The sequence below is a fragment of the Hemicordylus capensis genome, chromosome 5 (assembly GCF_027244095.1).
Source record: "Hemicordylus capensis ecotype Gifberg chromosome 5, rHemCap1.1.pri, whole genome shotgun sequence".
In the NCBI taxonomy this organism is placed as follows: domain Eukaryota; kingdom Metazoa; phylum Chordata; class Lepidosauria; order Squamata; family Cordylidae; genus Hemicordylus; species Hemicordylus capensis.
The window spans coordinates 27,929,928-27,953,745 of NC_069661.1; the positions used below are offsets into that span (position 1 = coordinate 27,929,928).

The 23,818-nt window shown below is 41.8% G+C and overlaps 1 protein-coding gene across 2 annotated transcripts in view; it reads right to left on the reverse strand.

The window, feature by feature from the left end:
* The window catches only part of UNC5C (unc-5 netrin receptor C), a 504,518-nt gene that overhangs the window by 69,524 nt on the left and 411,176 nt on the right, over nucleotides 1-23,818 (reverse strand). The window contains exons 8-11 of one of the 2 annotated variants that reach the window (XM_053255346.1): nucleotides 12,000-12,056; nucleotides 9,090-9,281; nucleotides 3,679-4,023; nucleotides 315-402 (exon numbers count right to left, since the gene is read on the reverse strand). In XM_053255346.1, the coding sequence (XP_053111321.1) occupies nucleotides 315-402; nucleotides 3,679-4,023; nucleotides 9,090-9,281; nucleotides 12,000-12,056 (682 nt within the window). The remainder of the gene's footprint in view (nucleotides 1-314; nucleotides 403-3,678; nucleotides 4,024-9,089; nucleotides 9,282-11,999; nucleotides 12,057-23,818) is intronic. The other variant, XM_053255347.1, reaches the window with a different exon arrangement.

The following is a 23,818-nucleotide window of genomic DNA, read 5'->3' on the forward strand; positions in this document are numbered from 1 at the left end:
TCCTCACAGCTATTCCACTTTTCTCCCGCTTACCTTAATTATTGACATAGTTGGAGCAATGCAAACTGAGAGCTGCTTACCTGCAAAACTTGACCCCTTATTACAAAATCACATGCCAAAGTAGGAGAGACCTGTGCTTCAATTTCCCCCAGCTCTCCTTCTGCGCCCGCTTTGCCATTATGTGCCCTCAGCAGCTTTTCAGCCTTGCATCAATAAATATATATATGCTGATCAGAAATGTTGTGTTAACACACTTTGCCTCCTCCCGGCAATTAGTGCTCAAGCAAATGCACTGTAAGCAGAGCCTCTTTTACCTCATGTTCTCCTTTCGGTGCACTGTCATATACATTTCATAGACTCTCCCCTGGGGAACAGCCCCTGCAGGAATCAGCAAACTTATTCCTGCAGAACAACAATGGGGGAAAAGAAAGAGAAGTAGATAAAATAAAGGCAGCCAAAGGAAGGCAGCCTGACCTTTGGAGGAAGACGTCTGAGAAGATGCAGCTCTGCCTGCCCAAATCCCACCAAACCCTATCACAAAACAGAATGTTTTACAGCTACCCAGGCACTTGTACCTGGAAGTTTATTCCTTGCTGGTGCTGCCTCTGCGTGTCTTCCTCATTGTAGGAGGAGGAAATGGGGGAACACTGCCCCTCCCTTTTTGTTTTATTTAAGGAACAAGCAGATGGCTGCTCTGCTGCTTGCATTGTAAAAATGAGGGGGTAAACCAACAGTTGCATTTATTATTTCAAACAGCAGTAATGGGTTCATTTCCCTGGGCAATTCTTATTTAATTGAAGCTTTAAGAACGCCAGCAGAACATTGTCCATGAAACAACAGGAACCTCCTTTTCCCCCCTGAGCAGATCAGTTTTATCTGGTCATCAGCCACCATTTATAGCACGTAGCTTATTCTGAATAAATAGCTAGTTTGTAAGGGGAGGCTTTTTGCTATTTGCTGCATGTCCAAGATGGCCAAGAATATGCCACAGTCCAAAACTTTAAGAACTCTAGAAGGGTATGAAAACAGACACTCAACATGCAACAATATATAAATCATGAAAATGAAAAAGACTGAAAATCAACATGCAGTGGGTCACATGTTTTACAGTCAGATGAGGGCAGAGCCCCTATCATATAAATGGCTGCACATTCCTCACTGACACATTTGTGCAAATGAAAAGTGCTTTTGCAGGGAACGTGTACCATGTGGACCATGTCAGCCAATGCAGCAGCATAGATAGAATGTTGGACTTAGACTGGCAAGATCTGGGTTCAAAACCCCACTCAACCAATCTTTAAAAAAAAAATTACATATATATCCTGCTCTTCCTCCGAGGAGCTCAGGGCGGTGTATATGGTTATTTTTATCCTCACAACAACCTTGTGAGGTAGGTTAGGCTGAGAGATACATGACTGGGCCAAGTCACCCAGTGAGTTTCAAGGATGAAGGATGAAACCCAGTGAGTTTCAAGGATGAAGTCACCCAGTGAGTTTCAAGGATGAACTTGGGTCTTCCCGGTCCTAGTCCAACATTCTAACCACTATGCTATGCTGGCTCTTGGATCTTGAACCAATCTCTCAGCCTCCTGTAATTAACAGGGTTATTGCAAGGATAAATAGTGTGGAAAGAGCTATGTACACCACTCTGAGCTCCTAGGAAGAAGGGTGGTACAAAAATGTAAATCATCATCATCATCATCATCATCATCTTTCAACCAGATCCAGAAGCTCTTGTTCCAATCCAGTCTTGCACCGAACTGATGTACAAGTGAGTGGATATCATCGTTCAGGAGAGAGGACAGTATAGCTCGTAAAAAGGATGTGTGCATGGATCGCCATTTAGGAGCTCAAGTCTGCCCAAATGAAAGTGAAAGAGCACAAGTTTTGCATAAAGAAGTTTCCAGGTTCTGTTCCTGGTATCTCCAGTTAGGGCTGTGAGCTACCCCTATCTGAAGTCCTTGACAGACACTGCTTGTCAGGGTAGACGGTAGATCTAAGAATGGCCTGACTCAGGTATAAGGCAACTTTCCATGAACACTATGAATATACAATAGCCCTTTTCCGATATTCTAAGTGGGTACAATGGACACAAACAGGGAGCCCCAGCCTATGTGCATTTAGAATAACTGTAAGTTATTCCCCTCAGGGGATGGAGCCGCTCTGGGAAAAGCAGAAGGTTTCAAGCCCCTCCCTGGCATCTCCAAGATAAGGCTGAGAGAGTTTCCTGCCTGCAACCTTGGATAAGCCACTGCCAGTCTGTGTAGACAATGCTGATAGACCAATGGTCTGACTCAGTATATGGCAGCTTCCTATGTTCCTAACTCTTGTAAAAAGTTCCCCACTTCTGCATGCCAAGCCTATGCTCTACCAATGAACCGCCCACTATTAGCATGCATCTATTAAGCAAGGGCTTTGGTAATCTCACTGGCTGACATCCTGACAAACAAAGCACTAGTTCTACAGGAGATGTCCCAGTGCTGCCCATGGCTTTGAATAAGCAGCACCAGATGTCATGCAGGGGGAAAATTCTGATGGTGGTCCAGCTTGGAAGCACTCTGGGCCACCTAAATATATGTCCCTGATGGTTATGCAGTCCGTAGGGACGTATTTTTGGGTGGTAAAGAGGGCTTCCTGTGAAGGGGAGGTAACTGAAATTCACATTCCCCCACACGAGCACCGGTGCTGCATAAGTCTGGAATACAGCAGCAGCAGCAGCAGCAGCAGCAGCAGCAGCAGCAGCAGCAGTACATCTTATATAGTACTGGTCCTTTGTTCGTTAGGGTGTTGGCCATATTTTTCTAATTATTCAAGCCCCTGCCATGTCTGAGAATATATACTGTGTGCTGTGGTAGTGTGGAAAGGACTGGGTAAGTAGACATAATAAGGTACAGAAATCAATTTTAGTCAGACAACCTCAACTCAACTATTTCTGTTGGGCACACACAGCTAAATGCACTCAAGGCTCTTTCCACAGAATCAGGAACTCTTTCTTTGCATCAGCCTGCTACTACCCCTGTGTGTATTGATTAGGAAATCTGAAAAGACTTAAAATAATCTTTTAAAAAATACTAGGATTTTTCAAAGTGCATTCAACCCTTTGACTATTGCATAATATCTTAAAACCATATATTGAGGGGAGAAAGTAATATACTCTACTGGCATCTATTCCATCACCTGGAATAAAAAATATCCAAGCATTCTAAATGTCTTCCTTTTGTACCACACTGTCTGAAGCAACTGAAACTTGGAGCAAGTGATTTGTTTTCTAATTAATTTGTCCTTTTTATATCTGGTGGCAACAGTAAGGCTTTCTGCCTTGAAGTTATTTTTTTGGCACTCCATGAGAGAAAAGGTCAAGGGTTCTGAATCCCACTTCACACAAGGAAGTTGGGAGGTCTAATGCTTCTGAAGGCAATGACTCAGAGCTTTGTAATTTTCTGCTAAAGGAGGTCAGGGCTTTGGGGGAAAGAATGTGTGTAATAGCTGAGTAAACCCAAATGGGAGAAAGCCACTGTTTGGTCTAAACATAGAATATATAGATTTCCAAGAGTGACCTACATTCTTTTCTCCACTGGAAAAAGAAAAAAGATGCCTTTGCTTTAAGCCTTTTTTTTTTTTTAAAGATAATTCATTTTTTCCCTAAAACTTGCAATCATTATTACTTGCAATCATTTACCTGAATTGGGTACAATCAGATGACCTCCAAGAGAGTTGAAGGTGCCAAAAGCAGTGCATGATGGGTCCGTTTGCCGTGCAAGACTCTGATTTTTAATATTTAAGGCTTCATTCTCCAGCAAGGATTGAGTGATCTGCGGGGAGAGTTTGGACGAGAAGTCGGACAGGTCATCCTGTGGAGTGACCGACCCTGAATTGTTATACACCTTGATCTTCAAGTTGGGCAGTGGATCAAGAATTGGGGAGTTGGTCATTGGGATTTTATCAGACACATCATGCAAAGCATAGACAGGCCCTCTGTACATGGCTGCAGCAGATGTGAGGTCTGGAGGCACAGCCAGGAGGTCTGTATTCAAAGAGAAAAATGTAATGTGAGAGGCATTATGCATAGCTATACTATACCATTTGAAACATGGTCACTTTGAGATTAAGAAACAACAACCAAGTAGCTTTGTAACTGACAGCTGAAGGCTAGAATGAATATTTGCATGAAGAAGAGAAGAGAACCCCTCTGCTTGACTGTGAGACAACCAAGTGTTACTCCTTAAACAGATGTGAGTGGATGAATGTTGACTTCTAGACTGATATGGATTCTCCTTTCTCTCATCAGCAGGCCACCTAATAATGAAACACCACCTAATAATGAAACACCAAATGTTTGTTACAGTACTGGTATCTTGGTAAACTCAGTATTGAAGTGGAATTATCTCCCGCACCCCCACCCCTCCGACTTTACCAAGTATGCTTTGGTATTTGTAATTATGTTTCTGATTCCAATTTTTAAACACTAATTTCAGCTAGTTCCAGCTCCAGTTGCTGTATGTTTCACAATGTTTCAGTAGTCCATGAATAGATGCATCATCCCATTTTTAATGATGCAGTTGGTTTTAGGACTGGGCTGTAAAAGTACTGGGCAAAGATTAAAAAGGCCACAATCATGACCCTTGCAGCCCAATCCCAAAGCACAGCAAAGCACATTTCCCTTGGCATATTTCTACAAAATGCTGACTGCAAAACATCAATCTGCATAATCAAAGGGAACAGAAAAAGAAAACAGAGAATCACAAAGAACTATGAAATCATATACTTTATCATTCCTAGTCAGGGATGAAGTGTTGCCTATGGCGTATTCTTGAGTGTCTTCTGCAGCACTGATTTAAATGAATTGTTGGCAAGCAAACTACAGCTCTGCTAATCTTCTGTACTGGACAAAACTCTGGTGATGTTTACTTCCTAACTTTAATTTGTGAAAAGAAATTCCTTTAGGTTATAAATTGCAGCCTTAATGAGTGCCTTCCATCTTAAAGTTCAGCTGGCATTCATGCCTTCATTTCTGAATTATTAGAGCCCCAAATATTTGTGGGCATAACTCAGCATCAGTGCCACTTCATAATCAAGTGGGACAATTTTTCCTGGACTATACCACTTCAGTCTGGGTTTTTACATGTTTCTTCTGAGGAAAAAAACCTAAAAGTATACAGAAAATGATTGTGTCAGGGAAAATCATTCATCCTAACATTCGTCCTAGTCTCTCATGCATTCTATTTGTTCTAGTGTAGGCAGATTTTCTCACTGGAAAGCATTCAGTCATGAAACTCCTCTCCTGAAGTGGTGCTGTTCAGGAAAAAAGTGTTACCAATTGAGTCTGCCAATTGTATAAACCCATATTTACCTGAACACAAGATGACTCTGAATTTAAGAGGAGCCCCTTAAAAAATACAGGTTTAATACAGGTTATACCCTTATTTACCCACAAGGAAGAGAAGTCTGAATTTATGATGATCCCCTGATTTCTAACATGAAAAAAATAGTCATGGATTCAGGTAAATACAGAACTGTCCCAGTGATAAGCATGTTGAAGTTTCATTGGTTTCATATTAAAGCAAGTACTTAAGTCTTCCAATTTAATCAATGGAACTTTAAAGTGTTTAAAGTGTCTTTAAATTTTAAAGAACTTTAAACTTTATAACTTTGGATAGTGCTTCGGTTAGAAATCAAGCAGTGAAATAAATCAGCTATTGTAAGTTCTTTTCACTGCATCCTGAGCTCTCTGTTTCATCTCTTGTGCTGATCTCCATGTAAGTAGAGAGTGATCACACTAAAGTACTATTGGTATAATAAAGATAAAGAAAGTTTACTTTTATCTTGTGAAGCATGAGTCTTTTCCCACTGCAGCCAAAGAGCTTTCTGCCAGTGGATGTGAAACCTGAGTCTCCACATCTACTTTAAAATATCTTTCAAGCAAAATGGGCCATACTCCCAAGAAGGTATGACGCCTTAGTGCTAAGGTCTCTTCCCTGATTTCATTTTAAAAGAGAGTAATTTTTTTTTTACTCTTGTTACATATTACACAAACTATTTGAGGAAGCTGAAAATCAAAACAGAGCGCCAGACCATTTACCCAACTGCATGGTGGAGAGCAAAAGGACATCATCCCTCTCCACTTACTTTGCAAACTTATCTAGAGTCCAGTTTCTCAGCAATCACCAAATGGTCATAATATAACATCCCAGGAAAAACAACAACAACCCGGGAATTGACCATGTGATACAGGCCTAAATGCATGGATATTATATGCATATTGAAATGTAATACAACACATTAATATCTGGAGTATCAGATGCAGCAAAGATGTGCCAGTTGGGCCTGATGGGGCAGGGGGAGAGAAGCAAAAGTATGCTTTCATTCTCTCCTCACAAAGTTGGGTAAGTGTATAATCTGATACTGATACAATCCTGTGTGGAGCTCTCTGTGAAGGATTTCTCCAGAATAAGTGAATGGCTTATTCACTTATAAGGCTCCGTTCCTACCTAGGTGGGCGTACTCAAAAGGTGGTGCTGGGGGATGCCTGCTCCACCCCTTGGCCTTTGGCCTATGGGGTGCCACAAGGATCTATTCTGTCCCCCCATGGTGTTTAACATCTACATGAAGCCCCTGGGAGAGGTCATCCGTAGGTGTGGGCTGCGGTGCCATCAATATGCTGATGACACCCAACTTTACCTATCTTTTAAGTCAGCAGACACCAAGGAGGCAGTCGATGCTCTGAACTGGGGCTTGGAGGCTGTTCTGGACTGGATGGGGACAAACAAGCTGAAACTCAATCCGGATAAGATGCAAGTACTCTGGGTTGGTAGAACTGATCATCTGAGTAATGAGGTAAATCTGGTCTTGGAAGGGGTCATGCTCCCTCTGGAAGACAAAGTCCGCAGCTTGGGGGGTGCTTCTAGACTCAATGCTGTCCTTGCAGGCGCAGGTGGCGGTGGTGTGCAGAAGCGCCTTTTACCAACTACGGCTGGTACACCAGCTGAGACCCTACTTGGAGAAGTCAGACCTGACCTCAGTCACTCATGTGTTGGTAACATCCAGAGTGGACTACTGCAATGCACTCTACGTGGGGCTGCCCTTGAAGACTTCAGTTTTGAAGCTTCAGCTGGTCCAGAATGCAGCCACAAGGATGCTCGTGAGTGCAAGTCACGAGTATTACAACCATCCTGCGTCAGCTTCAGGGCCCTCCGCTCATCATCCCAGGCCCAGCTCATGACCCCACCACTAACAGAGATCCGGTTGGCAGGGACTAGAGACAGGGCCTTTTCAGTTGTGGCCCCTTGGCTTTGGAATGCCTTCCCTGAAGAGCTTCGCCATGCTCCCTCCCTCAGTGTTTTAAAAAAAAATCTTAAAATGCACCTTTTAAAGGAAGCTTTTTAATGCTCTATTATTATTTTGTTATATCTCTGGCAATTTTTAAAAAACACATCTTTTCTCTCAAGCTTTCTCAGCTTCTTAAAATTGTCTGTTTTAATTTTATGGTTGATTTTAAACTGTTGATTAGTTTTAACTTTAATATGTGTTTTAATTGTTTTAAGTTAACTGCCCAGAGATGAAGGTTTGGGCACTATATAAATTTGATGAATGAATAAATGAATAAATAAAATAACTGGTAGGTTCTTTAGCTTTTTATAATTTTCAGTTTTAATTTGAACCTAATAATTATGGTATTTAATCTGACTTTTTAAAAAACAGCTAATTTTATTACTTTTATTGTATCTGTGTCTATCTTATTGTTGTGAGCCATTCCGAGCAGTAGTGCACTGGAGGGGCAGAGTATAATATTTTAAATAACTAAATAAGATAATAAATAATGGGCAACCAGATGACTGATGAGATTCAGCTTGAGAAGTTACACATATTAAGACAAAAACACGAATGAAAGTCTTGGGATCACAGTAAAAAAAAGAAGAACAAGATGGCACAGTCCTCAGAGACATATGTCCGGATTGCAACGAGTGCTTTTGAAGGGGTGGGGGTGGGAGGAAAAATTGGAAAAAACAACTCCCCTTTCCCAAGTACTTGTATTTCTGAAATGGGGACGCTACTGCTGTAGCTGGACATCTTATTGCTGCATGAGTCAGAATGCAGCATTTGTCAGGATGTCAGCAAGTATCTACTAGCTATTGGAGGGGAAGATTTGGCAAGGCAGTTGAAAAGCTTTGAGGAAGTCTCCTGCAGGGAACCTGTACATCCAGCCAGCTGTTGTTGCCAAATGGCAATAGATAAGGGAATAGCCAAGCAGGGACCAGCAGTCAAGTCACTGCCATGTTGCTTCTGTACAGAGACCTGTAGTGACCCAAGCAAGCTAATGACTTCTGTAGGCCTCCGAGTTGGTGCAAACTACTCTTGCACACCTTATCTGCTTCTTGCTGTTCTTCTGACTTCTGTTGACCTCAGTTGACACTGCATTGTATGTGGTGCAAACTTCTTCTGCACCCCTCATCTGCTTCTTGCAGATCCAGCAGGCGTCCTCACTATCAGTGGTGTAGGATTAGTGGCACTGCAGCATCTAAGCCATATTGCACCACATACAATGCAGTAAAACCAAGCACTGAAGGAAATGAAAGAGAGACGGGCTCTCATTGTTTCTCATGATGGATTCTTCCCCTCTGAGAAAGGCCCTTGAAAAATGGTCTGCCACAGATGGCTGTTATGGCTCTTTGGAGATGAAACTGAGGCCATTACAATTAACAGATGTCATAGTGGAGTAGTGAGGCCAAAGGAAGAGGTGGATGATTTGGCCCTGCTATCTACAAACCCTGTGCAACACTGAGGACATTCCTATTTGATCTAGATTGACCAAATCTAGGAGGAACAGAAAAGCAGGAAAATGAATAGGAAGAATGATGTAAGGGAGGCTAAACTAGGAGCAGTCATTTGCTCAGCTTTCAAATACTAACACCTGGGTTTCATGCTCTTCTTCAGGAAACAGATGTGTGTGCGTGCGCACACACACACACACACACCACTCACACACACTTTGCATTGTAATAAAATGCTAGGCTTCATTCTGCAAATATACTTGATAGGATTTTGGAGACTGTTTTCTTTATGGCACATTTTATCAGGTGAGGAGACACTAACCTTGCCTTGCAGCTTTGATATTAACAGGCTGGAATCCACCATTCAGAGCTGAGGAGTCTATAATATCTGACTCAAAGTCCCGGTGGTTCTTCCGGTAGATGAACAATGCAACAATCACTGAAATAGCCAGGCACACGATCACGGCGATCACAATCCCAACATAGAGAGCGACATCATCTGAATCTGGAGCAGCTGGGGGGAAAGGAAGTGGGGTGGGGTGCAAAAGTGTGTAACATTAACTATGGCAAAGAACCTCAGTACTGTTCAGAAACAAGCATCCATATTACCATAATTTCCTAGAGATGTTACTAGAGGTTAATTTTAAAATCCACTTTAAAAGCTCTGTAACAGGTCCTTTCAGCACAATTCCCCCCACCAATTTCTCCCCCCCCCCACATTCTTATCTTTGTCTCAACCTTGTAAAGAGGCAACAGAGTGATTATAACCAAATGTACAAGGTAAATTTATTAAAACAGGTACTGACTAGAGCCATTCATGATGACATTATCAATTCTAAGTCAGCAGTACATTTGACAACAAAAGAGTTTCTTTTGAATGCTTTACTATTTAAAAAAACCAAGTAAGCAAATCTAAACTGAACAAGCTTGAAGAAATGGCTGGTGTGCCCTGCTAACTGAGCAAAGAGGCACCTTTTAAAAGTGGTGATTCTCTTTATTTAGCAAGGAGAGAGAAACTGGCCGTATCCATCCCCAGCACAGCATCCCTCCAGTGGCTGTTACTGGTGTCTATCCAATGTTTCTTTTTTTAAGATTGTGAGCCCTTTGGGGACAGGGAGCCATTTTATTTATTTATTTGTACCAATGTATACTGCTTTGGGAACTTTTTGTTGAAAAGTGATATATAAATATTGGTCGTATTCGTATCTTCTGAATCTGCATATGAATTTAGATTGCATATTCTAAGAGGAGGCCAGATGAGGTGGCTGTCTATGGTGACAGAGGGCACCCCTGCCCTGCCTACCACTGCTGCTTCCATTTGCCTCTTCCACCAACTTACCAGGCAATCAGGGGCATAGCTAGGGGAGAGGGGGCCCGTGTTCGTCCCTCTCTCTGGAGGCCTCTCAGAGTGAGGGAGATAATGAAGAAAATAGAGACACGTGGAGCTAGGAGGTCCTCAGGATCCGGGGCTCCCGGGTTTTTTGAACCCCTTCACTCAATTACAGCTATACCCCTGCAGGCAATGATGCTCCAGCTACCACCACTGCTTGTGTTCTCCTCCCATTCCTATCTCTGGTATTGTCAAAAGTCAGAGGGAAAGGGAGAGGAACCAAGTGTGGAGGAGGGCAGGGTGCTCTTGCTTCTGAAAATCATAGAAGTGAGAGGAGGAGGAGGAGGAGCAGGAGCAGCAGCAGTATTGCCACCATCCGTGAGAAGGCAAGTACGGCAAGGGGGAGGGAGGACCTAGGTGGGTAGCAATGAGAATTGCTGGAAAGGTAGGGGGAAACGGCTAGAGCTGGAATATAAGTGGGGGAGAACAGCACACGTTTTGTGCTGCTGGGAGTGCAGCTGGCCACTGCACTGCCTCAGGTGCAGGTTTGTGTGCAGGATAAGCCCCCATATTTTTGTGCAAAATTATTCAAGTTTTCAGTTTCCCAGGTAGTGCGGGCTAATGGCAGCTGCCCAAGGAAATAAGGGTTGCTTCTGGGTTGATGGTGGCAACACAGCAACACACTTAAGACTAAACAAAAATACAGTGAAAAGGAGAAGGGGGGAACCACAGGAAAACAAAATGAAATGTCAACATGCCTTGAAGAGCATACTGGATAAGTATGAAGGATGAAACAATGACTGTATCTGCACAACAGAATTACTAGCTGGCATTATATAGCACAATTTTAAGTACTCAAAAGGTAGACCAACACTATTATCCCCATATTGCAGGTCGGGTCAGGTGAGACCGGGATTAAGAGGTAGCAGCTTGCCTATGGCAGAGTTCATGGCTGCAGTGACATTTGAACCTGATACTGTCCCTCAGTTTGCTCTCATACCTACAATGCTACATCAGTTTTCAGAATTCAGTACAGACTGCAGTACTACAAAAAGCCAGCCAGGATTTTCTGTAGTTTTCCTGAGGGAACCAGGCCAGCTTGTGAGACTTTTCGCTATCTGCTTGTAACATATCTCCTGCACTAATCCCAATGTAATACTTAGTGCCACACTTCCCCCCGCCAAGATATCTCACCGAAAGCCTTGAGTACGTGAAAGAAATTTGATGGAGACTTGGGGTAGGGGAAAATTCCCATCATTATTTTTCAAGCAGGCTGAGATTAGAAAAGGCAAATATATCAACCTTTTCTAAATTATTATTAAACCAATTTGCATTCTGTCTATCTACGGATACGTTAAAAAGAACCAAAATACTTCCTGGGCTTTTTTTTGTTCTCTGCTACATCTATATCTCCAGTCTCTCAACTGCACAGGTGATGTCCAAGGGAGAATGATCAGACTTAATATACTCTGTGCTGATGGAGGTCCATCTTGAACTTAAAGATCCATTTTTAAAATGCTGCCATTTATTTTACTCTGTCGATCAGCAGTCAGGAGTGGAAGCACTATCAGCCAGGGAGCTTCCCCATCTGGCTGTCTTCTTTTCCTTGACCAGAATCAAATGTTTGCAATAATTTTGCAATTCCCAATTTCCTAATTTCCTTCTTTGGCTGACATGTGGATACATTCCTCCTTTCCATTTCCTGCTTCCACCTGGTCTACCTCTTTTCTCACTATTTGCACTGGTTTCCCTGATATCCTCAGCCTCTTTTAAGCAAGCAAAATAAAACCAACTCTCTCTGGATTTAGTACTTCCTCTTCCTGATACTCATATGACTGGGATGAGAGTAAATCTTGGAGCAGGAAATTAGTATCCAAGAACATAATATCAAACAACACTTACAAGAAAATCCATATTCATTGTGGGTTCTCTGTTCAGTTGAAATAGGGTAAATGAAACCTTTAAAAGAAAAAAAAAGATGGGAACAAAATCAAATTAATGAAGGGAGCTTTAAAAAAACACATGAAAAATGGTTTAATTTTAAAAAGGAAAGGAAAAGGAAAAGAAACCCATGGTACTTTAAAATTCTGATTCAGCACACTATTATAATTTTGCATCTCCTGTCTGCTCAGGAGTCTCACTAAGAATTAATAAGTAGGCAGATTGAATTTCAGAGCCAAAAATCGGTCTCGAGTCACTAACTTTGGAGTGCTTAAAGTCTTTCTTTTATTGAGCATAAACTCTAATGGATCTAATTTATTTCAGACATCAAGGGTCATTAGCATATGGAAAGTCTTCTTCCCCCCAATTCCTGCCATATGCTTTAATTCCCAGGACATATTCAGCAGTGCTCTAAACAGGTTTTTTTATTTAATTATAGTAGCTTGCTGTTGGCGTAATAGAACTGAAAGAGGCTTGCCGTCATTGGTCAGAGGTTAAATACCCATTTACTGAGAGCTCAGCCCACTCAAAAGCCTCATCCCCTGCCCCCTTTCCCCCCTAAATTTCCGGGGAATGGTTTTAACCTTCCCTTTAATAGAAATCCAATAGGAATTCTCCAGGGAGCAAGCAATTTGCAAGAGAGTTGGAATCGGAATGTGTTCCATTTGAGATCATTAGAAAATCAATAGCAGCCTTGAGATTGTAAAGTAATTTATTTTAGATTTTGAAGGCATTGTGTGATATTGACAAAATCATAACACAATTCACATTTGTATTCTAGAGACAAATAGCAAGAAAGGTGACTTCTGTCTCCTTTCTTCTTGATTTCCAGTGATAATGCAGGACCTTAGCACTCCACCTGCCCCGGAAAATCTTTATTGTAACTCTCTGAGAGATCAAAGTTATTTTTATTTTCTTTGTGTCAAGAGAGATATTGTGGCTGAAATCTTAAACATGCTTACTTTGAAATAAATTCCACTGGAATAAGTTGGACTTATTTTCAACTTATTGGAAAGTAAACATGTTTAGAATCTGGGTGACAACTGAGCTAATACTCCTGATTGGGAAAATGTTTATGGACAAAAAAAAATACTGCAATGTTAGTCCCTCAGGAAGTAAAATGTCTGAAGGCTGTCAGACAAAGAACGGAATGTAGGTACCATTTCTGGGCATACCTATCAACCAGTGGACTTTGGAAAAGGACCAGAAGAATGTCTACTTAACAAATACCACAACATGAAATGAGGGAATCAAGAAACAATGGAATAAAACAATACAATATGGAGATATATGCATCTTTATGAGAAATGAAGGAATTTCTAAAACACTCTCTAACCTGCATGACTTTGTTTGCCCATTAATACTTTATGGAGCTAGTAATATGTCTTACTGCAGAGACATATTCTGAAATACGATATATGTCAGAACAATTGTTGATTCTGCGAGGCCTCTGAAGGTGTACAGAACTTGGTAGTGAAATGGGGAATCCTCTATGAAGATTCTGCAGTGCTGGGGAAAATGGTGTCTGGTTGTCCCATAGAGAAATGTGTTGCCATTTCCCACAGTGGTTTCAAGCAGCCACATAATGAATATTGTCCATGATCCCATAACAGGCTGCACCATCTGGCTAGGGATTTCAGCCTTAGATAACCACAAAGAAGATGAAAAGACCAAATCCACTGGTCTTGTGCACTGTTTCCCACAGTGGCCAGGGCCAGATTAGGACATGTTGAGGCCCTAAGGTATGTGAAACTTGAGGTCCCATAGCATTAAAAATATATCTGAACAAAAAGGATATTAAAAATAGAAATAATAAATGTTTACTTTGTTCATATATGCTTGGCAAAGATGCAATGAAAAACTAATAATCTAAGAAAAACAGTGATCTTGCAATAAGTCTATTTGCTTTATAAAAACCTTTAAATGAAAATACATTATGATTTCTTTAAAAAAAATCAGAGATGCTAATGTACAAAAACACAAGAGCAGTTACACAGTTCTGCACTACTAAATTGAAAAAGCAATGGGGAGGGGGTGGTTCCAGTTAACTGGGAAATCGCCCTCTCTTTGCTCTCTCCTTAGTTGACTCAGTGAATTGATCAGCGGATAAATGGCAAAAATAAGCTGAATTATGCACTTTGGGCTACAAAGCATGACATTTGGCAGAAATGTTCTGAGGTGTGTGTGATGCCCGCTTGACGAGGACATCTGAGGGGGCCCTGCTCCGGGTGCCAACAATGAGGGAGGCCCGGCTGTCGTGCACTCGGGACAGGGCCTTCTCTGTTGCTGCTCCTAGACTCTGGAATGCTCTCCCAGTGGCCATTCATTCCTCAGAATCCATCACGGCTTTTAGAAAGCTTTTAAAGACTTGGCTTTTTACCCAGGCTTTTACATAATCGTTTTTACTGCTGCTTCTGTGTGTTTTTATCTGTTGTCTTGTTTTTATGCTTGTTTTATATGTTTTTAGCTTGGTTTTTATTGCTTGATGTTTTTATTGCTTTTTATTGTATGTTTTAATTTTTGTAAACCACCTTGGGGTTTTCTTTTAACGAAAGGCGGTATAGAAATGTAAAAATAAATAAATAAATAAATAAATAATAAAATTTTAAAAAAATATAGGTGATTTGATTGATTGGTTAAGTGCTGTCAAGTCAGTGTCGACTCTTAGTGACCACATACAGGTGAAACTCGGAAAATTAGAATATCGTGCAAAAGTCCATTAATTTCAGTAATGCAAATTAAAAGGTGAAACTGATATATGAGACAGACGCATTACATGCAAAGCGAGATAAGTCAAGCCTTAATTTGTTATAATTGTGATGATCATGGCGTACAGCTCATGAAAACCCCAAATCTACAATCTCAGAAAATTAGAATATTACATGGAACCAAGAAGACAAGGATTGAAGAATAGAACAATATCTATTGTGGGGATCATGCAGAATGTGATGTTCTCCTAGTTAACCTGGTCCTAAGCCATTTAGGACTTTAAAGGTAATTATCAGTACATTGTATTTTGCACAGAAACCTACTGGCAATTGTTTTAAAACAGGCATAATGTTTCTTAAGTGATGGAACAGGCATTTAAGTTCCTTAAGTGACGGAAGAACTGATATGGCGATGACTACAGTGTTTGTGTTATTGGCTTTGATTAAAAGTTCCTTACAACCCGATGATACTGCATTTTTGGCATGCACAAATATGTGCACATTGACCTCTTCATGTGAGCAAGGAGCCAAATTATCTACACAGATATCTTGGTTGTTTATGACATTTTGTCCTTTAATTACAATAATTTTCCTTCCGCACAGAGTGCTGCTGTCTTTGCTAATAAGTGGGAAAGTTCACTCTTCTTGTTAGAATCTCTTAAAAGAGATTCCAATCATTTGGGTCTGTGTTGATTCCTGCTACCCTTCTCCTCAGACCTTTTCCTCAGGCACACCCGGTCTCTACTTTCAGACTCTCCTCCAAGTACACATCAAATACAATATCACATCTCTTGTACTTTGTGGAATATGTCCACTGCACGGAGAAACACATCCTTTGCATAACTATCAAAGGTTATTCCTGTTCTCTGAGGTGGCAGGCTATTCACCAGTGCTTTATCTGCTGGTGGTTCCTTCTGCAGCACTGAATTCAATAACTGAATGAGTGCTTCAAGAATTTCAGTCAGTTGAGACTTCTCACAGGTGTGTGAAGCTTCCTTTTGTCACTGAGTGATAGGCTGGAGAGAACTGAATTTCATACTTTTAAAACTCTTGAAATTCAACTGTCTGTTCTAACAAGAGAGAAAGAATCGTGAGAAAAGATTGCAGTCTTCCATCATGGTAGCCTGTGGAGCAACAACCTGCTGCTTTAAGAAACCCAACTTGTTTTTCTTAATAGGTCGATAGAAGGGTTTTTCATCTTCATTGTTTAGTCCCACCATTAATGGCTTGAACTGCTCTCTTGAACTATGACCTGTGTCACAGTGTGTAAAAATCATGTCAGCAAAATTCTGATCTGCAATATCTTGGGTGTGGAGAACAAGTAGGTTTGTTGATTCTTCTTTGAAAGGCTGCCTCATTTCTAGAATCACATTGGTGAGCTTGCACACTCTATCAAATATTGTGTACTGCTGGGGAAAAGTAATTTCAGAGCATAGACAGAGAACAAACCAAGAAGTTAGAAAATATATAAGGGCTGGTTATGTATTCAAATACTTTGAATACAGCTGTCCTAGAACTGTATTCTAAACTAAAGTTGTCCAGTTGTCCAATACAGTTGTCCTAGAACTGTATTCTTTTTAAAACCACACGTAGCTGACAACATGTCTGCCAAATCTTAGACCTTTATCTATAATTGGATTGATTCTGGTGAGCATAAATATTTAATATTGCAATACTATATTGGCTGTTCAGCTGCTATATTGAATTTTCGGGGTTCCTACCTTTACTTTCTAAAACCACACATATCTGATGTCTGCCAAATCTCCAGTTTTTATCACTATTTTAATGATTCTGGTGAACTTAAACATGTAATATTGCAAGGCCATATTGAATTCTGAATTTTTAGGTGCCATATTGGATTTTGGGAATGCCCACTGATATATTTCTAAAACCACACATATCTGACAACACACATCTGTTGTAAACCACTGAGAGATGGAAGTTTGGGGTGGTCTACATATTATTTTAAATTCAAACATTCAAACATTTCTGCCAAATCACATGCTTTGTAGACAAAGTGCACAATACGATCCTCTAGCTGTCCCACTGAATGGCAAACTGCTGATTCCTGATCAGAGTGTGAAGAGTGTATGATATGATTTGCATAGGAGTGAGAGAAAGGGCATGCCAAGATGCTTCCTGCCCTCAGTCTATATAGTTCTTCTGCAGCAAAGATATCGGGATGTGGGGAGAAGAAAGAGGAAGGGGCTGAGGGCCCCATCTCCAACAGGGATTCCCAGATGTTGTTTACAACTCTCAGAATCCCCAGCCAAAGGCCACTGCAGCTGGGGATGCTGGGAGTTGTAGTCAACAACGTCTGGGAATCCCTGTTAGAGGGAGCAGTGCTCTCCAGCCAGTGTTTCACTAAAACACTGGTTGTGCTGGGGGGGAAGCCCCTCCAGCCAGTTACAATGAAACGCTGACTGTGGAGGGATGGGGCCGAATGGACCCTCTCCCAGGTATTGGCCCCATCCCCGCTTCTGACATCAGATGCCAGGGGGAGGGGCCAATCCCTTCCCAAGTCAGCAGTCTGTGAGGGAAAGGAGCTCCCAGTCAGCAATTCCACAATCCGCTGACTGGGGAAGGGAAGCTCTGCAGGGGCTGATCACCAAATTCTTGGCAATTGCCCCGCCCTCTTGTGTCTGACTTCAGATGCAGGGGTGTAGCTTGGGCCATGGACAAGCTCCCTACACCCCTGTTCGTCATTGATGCTCTAGGGTCTCAGCATGGAGTGAGAGCATTTGGAAAACAGAATGGGATCCTTTATAAACTGATTACTAAAGCAGGTTTATCTTAATGCAAACACAATTTGAGCCTAGTGGCAAAGAATCTGCTTCCTCTGTTGCATGCTTGGTTCAACCCCAAACCTTACTATGAAGCTGATGAGCTGAAGTACTCAGAATGCTACATGTGAATGAGTCAATGCAAATTAATCTCAAGTCAGTTCAAATGGTTTGATTTATACTACCATAGGCACAGGGGCATCCATGTGCAGGGGGATGGGAAAATCTTGTTTCACCCTTCCACCCTCAGTTCATCCACATGGGCTCTCAGTGCACCACAGGATTGTGGGGTGTGTACCTCATAACTGTGTGTACCTCCCAAATCCCTGCCCCAAGTAATATTGAAAGGAGAGAGTGGGAAGGGATGAATGGGGTCATAGGAGGCATCCACAAGCCCCCATTCCTCATGATAGTCTGATGCATTGTGTGCATGTGCCACAGGGAGAGGTGGCAAAATAGGACTTCTATGCGGATTGCTCTCCGTGTGGACAATGTGGCCATGGTGGTAGACTGAATCAAGTCCTCCAAGTTTTCAGTGTTATTCATTCAACATGTTGGTCTAAGCGCAATTAGGCATTGAATAACGCACTGAATAATGAACTGATGAGAGATCAAATAATGTGTGTGCATGTGTATCTCAGCCAGAAATCAGCCTGGGGTGACACTGCATTGTTTTTCCTTTATTATCTTCCCTATATTATCTCGCATGACTCTTCCATTCTGATGGGACTGGAAGGTGTACTATGTACAATGTCAAAAGGGACATTATAGAGCTGGAAAAGATGCAGAAGAGGACAACCAAGATGATCGGGGTCTAGAGCACCTTCTTTAAGAGGCAAGGCTACAACATCTAGGAGGTTTTCGTTTAGAAAAATGGTGAATAAAGAGAGAAATGATAGAGGTTTCATATGAGTAGGCAAGCTGTTGAAATAGGGAAGAGAGATACATTTTTCTCGCTCTCTCGCAACAATAGAACCAGGGGTCATCCCTTGAAACTGATTACCACGAAATTTGGGAGTGATGAAAGGAAATACTTTTTCCACATAGAACATAACTGACCTATGGAATTCTCTGCCATGGGATGTGGTGATAGCCTCCAGCTTGAATGGCTTTAAAAGGGGCTTAGACAAATTCATTGAGGATAGGTGTTGCTATAGGCCACCAGGGGAGCAACAGCAGGAGAGGGGGCTGTGGGTTTCCAGAAGTTTCTGATGGGCCACTGTGGAAAACAAGATGCTGGGCTAGATGGGCCTTGGGCCTGATGCATCAGGGCTGTTCTTATGGAAGTAGCTCATAAGCCATGACTGCTAAGTGTAAATCATGCTTTTGTAGCCCCAAATGTTCTCCCCCCCCCGATTTTTTTTTAACACATATCAGTCAAATGCACCTGTTCTGAAAAATGCTTATGGCCAATAAACATCCTCCCGCCCGCACTGCTGTTTTTACACAGACACTTTTTCAGAGTAGGGGTTGTCTTTAAATTTTAAATAAGCTGAGCATCTATCTAAATTAACTTTCAGTTTAGAATTTAAATAGGAGTGGGAGAGGCAAGGAAACTATTTGGGGACACAAACAACTGTTGCTTGATGACTGCTCCCTTCCAGGATGTGGGTAGGGGCCTCTCTCTATAAAGTGAGTTTGTTTGTCCTTTTTTTTTTAAACTTGCCTATCCAATCTTTCCTATAATAAGAAAGGACATTTCCTTCAGATAATGAGGCAAATCTGCTGAGATTAGAACCTGCAATAATGAAAAATGACTTTTCCTTTAGCTTCAAAGTGCGAGCAGTGCAAAGCAGGGATTTGTTCTCCCCACTCCTTGATCAATTTTGCTAGCGGTATCAGCACCGCTGCATGGCAAGTACCGGAGGGACTTCAGCTATTACTATCACATTTCTTTACTCGAGGAAATTCAGAAAAAGGTGCTCTTGGATTTGACTCCACGATAGTTGCTGGCACTGGCACTGCTGATCTGTGCCTGTAGCAGCTGGTGTCACAGTCAGTAACTTGCTTTGAGAAAAACGTAATTTAAGCTGCCTCAAGTGGCTTTTGATGAAACAAAAAAGTATTTTCAAAGGTTCTATTGGTGTTTGTTGCTAATGCCTTGTGTGTTTACTGCTGGAATAGTCACAGTGCCATTAGTTCAACATTTAGATAGTCCCTTGCATGTAAATGAACATCTCAAATTATGCAGTGATGGGAATTAAACATTCCAGTTTTCAGGAAGTGAAACTAGGACATAGCTAGACTTAAGGCTTTGTTGAATCTCCCAGTACTATTTATATTTCTTCTAAACTGACACTGACTTTTGATTTTGATTTTCACTAGGGTGCAGGGGTGTAGCTATAATTGAAGAAGGGGGACAATGAGCCCTTGGCCACTGAGGGACAAGGGGTCACCAGCGGAGTGACAGCTTGCTTTTCGTTCTCCCCCTGAAGAAGGCGAGGAGGTGGGGGGGGAGTTTGTCCCAGGGCCCACTGCAACCTTGCTACACCCCTGAGGTGGTGAGCTCTATTTCTACTTATCTCCTGCTTAAATTTTATAGTCTTGAAAGCTCATGGGCCTACAGTTTTGCAGTGCAGTCTCATGAGAAAGAACAAAGTAATATATTGGGAATTGTAGGTTTTTTTGTGAGCAGACTTAGGAGCATAGGAACATAGGAAGCTGGCTTATATCAAATCAGACCATTGGTCCATCTAGCTCAGTATTGTCTACACACACAGACTGGCAGTGGCTTCTCCAAGGTTCTCTCCAAGGAGAGAGACTCCAAGGCAGCAGTCTCTCTCAGCCCTATTCTGGAGATGCCAGGGAGGGAACTTGGAACCTTCTGGATGCAAGCATGCAGCTGCTCTTCCCAGAGGGGCCCCATTCCCTAAGAGGAATATCTTACAGTGCTCACACAGTGCTCAATATCTTACAGTGCTCACAATAGTCTCCTATTCAAATGCAACCAAGGTGGACCCTGCTTAGCAAAGGGGGGCATTCATGCTTGTTACCACAAGACCTGCTCTCCTCTGTTTGAATATGACTTGAAGCATATCCACCTTGGCCCAAGATACAGCAATGACATTTACAGAAAAGATCAGTGAGCATGGCGGGAATTGTAGCTTTGTGATAAGCACTGAGCTGTGGCAAGATCTCACAGTGAAAATATATGAGGAAGACAATTTATGAAGACAAATGTGGTCTGCAGCTGTACCAAACTAAGCATGCATCCAAATGGGGCAGCCTTTCCATGAGGCAGAGTGAGGCAGCTGCCTGAGGCATAGGCACAAGGAGGGGTTCAGGAATGGCAAATGCTGATCCTGACCCTTCTGGCTGCCAGCTGCCAGAGCCCTTACTAAACTCACTGTGGCATGCTGTTCATTTCTCCCTCCTCATACCACTAGGTGTGAGGAGAGCCTCTTCATTGCCCTCTTCTCCCCAGCATGAGCTAAAAACGTCTCACTTCTACTGCCTGGCTTGAGGGCCTAGTTTGAGATTGCCCACTGTTGACTTGCCAGCTCCTGACTTGGCAGCATGACCTGAGAATGCTGAGCACCCACCCCATATGGGAGGAGTTATATTTGCTTGGGGCAGCAAGATAGCTTGGGCTGCCCCTGCCTCCAAATTTTTTCCAAACAAGTTCCAAAGGTCTTCTGGAATTTCAGAAATGGATAAGCATTCCAAATGAAATTTTATTCTCCCTATAGTTCAATATGAAATCCTTGGAAATCTACAATAAACACATTGCCCCACATGTTGTGCAAACCTATGCTGGTGTTTCCAATCTACCTGTACTGCTGCAAGTTCTATTCCAGTGTAAGTTGAGTTCCCAAAGTGCAGGAGCATAACTTTAAGTATTTATGTACTTGCACTCTTATGCAAAACCACCATAACTACCTTAAGAAATACCACCTTCAGTGTGCACAACTTGTGGACCTTTTTGATCAGTTTGCTGTATACAATGCAACACTGCATTGCAGCCTTAATTTCTTTTCTCTGACTGAAATATGATTCCAAAGGAAGGTAGTATATAGCTATTTAATTGGAATATTAAACAGAAACACCACTTAAATTATGAAGCCAGTTGTCAGGAAGCTTAAGTATGCAGGCTGGTATGCAAGGCAAGAGTTTCTGCTGAGACTCAAGTTATGTGTTTAAATGTCTCTCTTTTCTCAGTGGGCTGCAGAAAGATGGAACGGACAATGCTTTCAAGGTAACTCCTTGATTCTTTTATTAACATGCTATATTGAGTTTTTATTAGATTTATGTGGCATGCAATATAACTGCTGTTCATTTTAAGAGTCTGTCTTGGGGACCAGAACCTGAACTGGGTAATATTTTATTTAGTATAGTCAAATTTCAATAAATCAAGACGTAAAGCATACTAGACTTGCCTGGTTCCTTTAGTAGACTGAGGGGATCTTTCCATACTTCATCTTAATTAATAGTAGCAACAGCTACAGCTGTTACATATGACTATAATGTTGGACCAGTCTTTTAAAAATCCAGCCACACTATCTTTAGGTTGCTGTCTGTGTACATTTTACAATGAATTTCTGAAATTTGGCAAATGTCAACATTCATGTATCAGTGCTGACAAACCCAGCTGAATTACAGAAATGCAAAAAGAAGAAGAAAGATATAGAACATGAGAGCTGTTGACAAATTTGGACATTGGCAGCAACATGCGTACTAAGCCAGACAGAGATAATAGATTATACAATACTTGAACATCTAGATTTCATAATTTTGAAGCTGCTAAGCTGTAGCACTCCTTAAATGAATAATTCTTAACATGGATAACACCATGGAAAATGTATAGTGTTCCCCTGAAGATTCAGGACATGAGAGTATGATCGCCACAAGCCATATTTCCCAAACCTTTATGAACAAAGAGAAATCCTAAGTGTTTCCAGAGTCAAATCAGAACAAGGCTGTCCCGTCTGCTCTTATTGTCAAGTTATCTACTGTTCTTTGGAAAGTATTTTGAGTTTGCACTAATGATGTCAGAGGTCAGCGCTAGCATCAGACATCCTGAAGATAAATCACAATCATTTATCTTCTTTTTGAAGGGATAATTATTGACAGCTAGAGGGTGGGTGATCACCATGAAGCATGAGGTATTCTTAGGCCCTCCAACCTTTTACTCATCTACTGACTCAGATGTTTCCTGAGGGAGTAGGTTAAGTGAAGGCTGCCTTTCTTTTTTTTAAATGAAGATGTTTATAATTCCATATAGTGAAATCATACCTGCATATAAGCATGTATATGTTATGTCCTTAAGTGATGGTTGCACGATCTCTCCCCAGTTTTCCAATCTAATAGTGCTACCTTTTGCTTGATGGGCAAATCAAATCACTGTAATTTGATATTTATTAATTTATATCAAATGCTTCTTGAAGAATTAGTGTCATACTTTTGGTGGTGATTTCACTCTACAGTCCCCAACATATAACATGGCTAGTCTTTTAGTGCAGAGAACTACAGATTATATGTGGGTCCATCTAACCCAGCATTCTTTTTCATCAGCCATAGCCAGCCAGTGGTTTCTGAAGAACCCACCATCAGGGAATGAAAGCTACATGTGAGTAAAAGAGACTTGCTTTTCCTAAGAAAAGCAATTTTGGGGTGGGATTTGAAAAGGAGAAGCAGAGTTACTGGAAGAAGGGAAAGCAAGCTCAAACTCAGTTTAGTAGTACAAAATAAAAGTGAAAGGCAAATTTAGGAAGAAGTTAGTTTATAGGCACTTGGCAGGAGACACTCTCATACTGCGATGACAAAATAATGTCAACACTTCATCAACACACATAGGTCATTCTCACGACCTCTTATGTAGGGGGTGGGGAAGGCTACCTGTCTCCTCATAGATAATCAGAGGTGTCTGAAACCCACTGCTCGCACACCCACACATATGCAGGGTGGCAAGCAGCAGTGTGCTGGCAGCAGAGTGAAAAGCCATTCTCCATGGACCCAGAAGGCAGTGGAGTGGCTGCTTTTAGTATAGCAGTCACTCCAGGTGGCTCCCAAAAATGGCAGCGGGCCAGTTGGAAGCCATGCTATCCGGGGCGATCATCCACATGATCACCTACCCGGGTAGAATGAAACATTGAATTTACCAAATGAACTTGGTAAAAAGCAAGGTAGCAAAGTTGGGCTCTGAAGGTTTAGAGCAGCAGGGACCAGAGGGCTCCCAGAGCTCCAGACAACACAAGCTGCAGGGGGTAACCCAGGCAGCTCATGTCTTGTGAATGGACTCATCACCTTTTGAACTCTATCAGATTTTTTCAGAGCCTAATCAGACTACAAT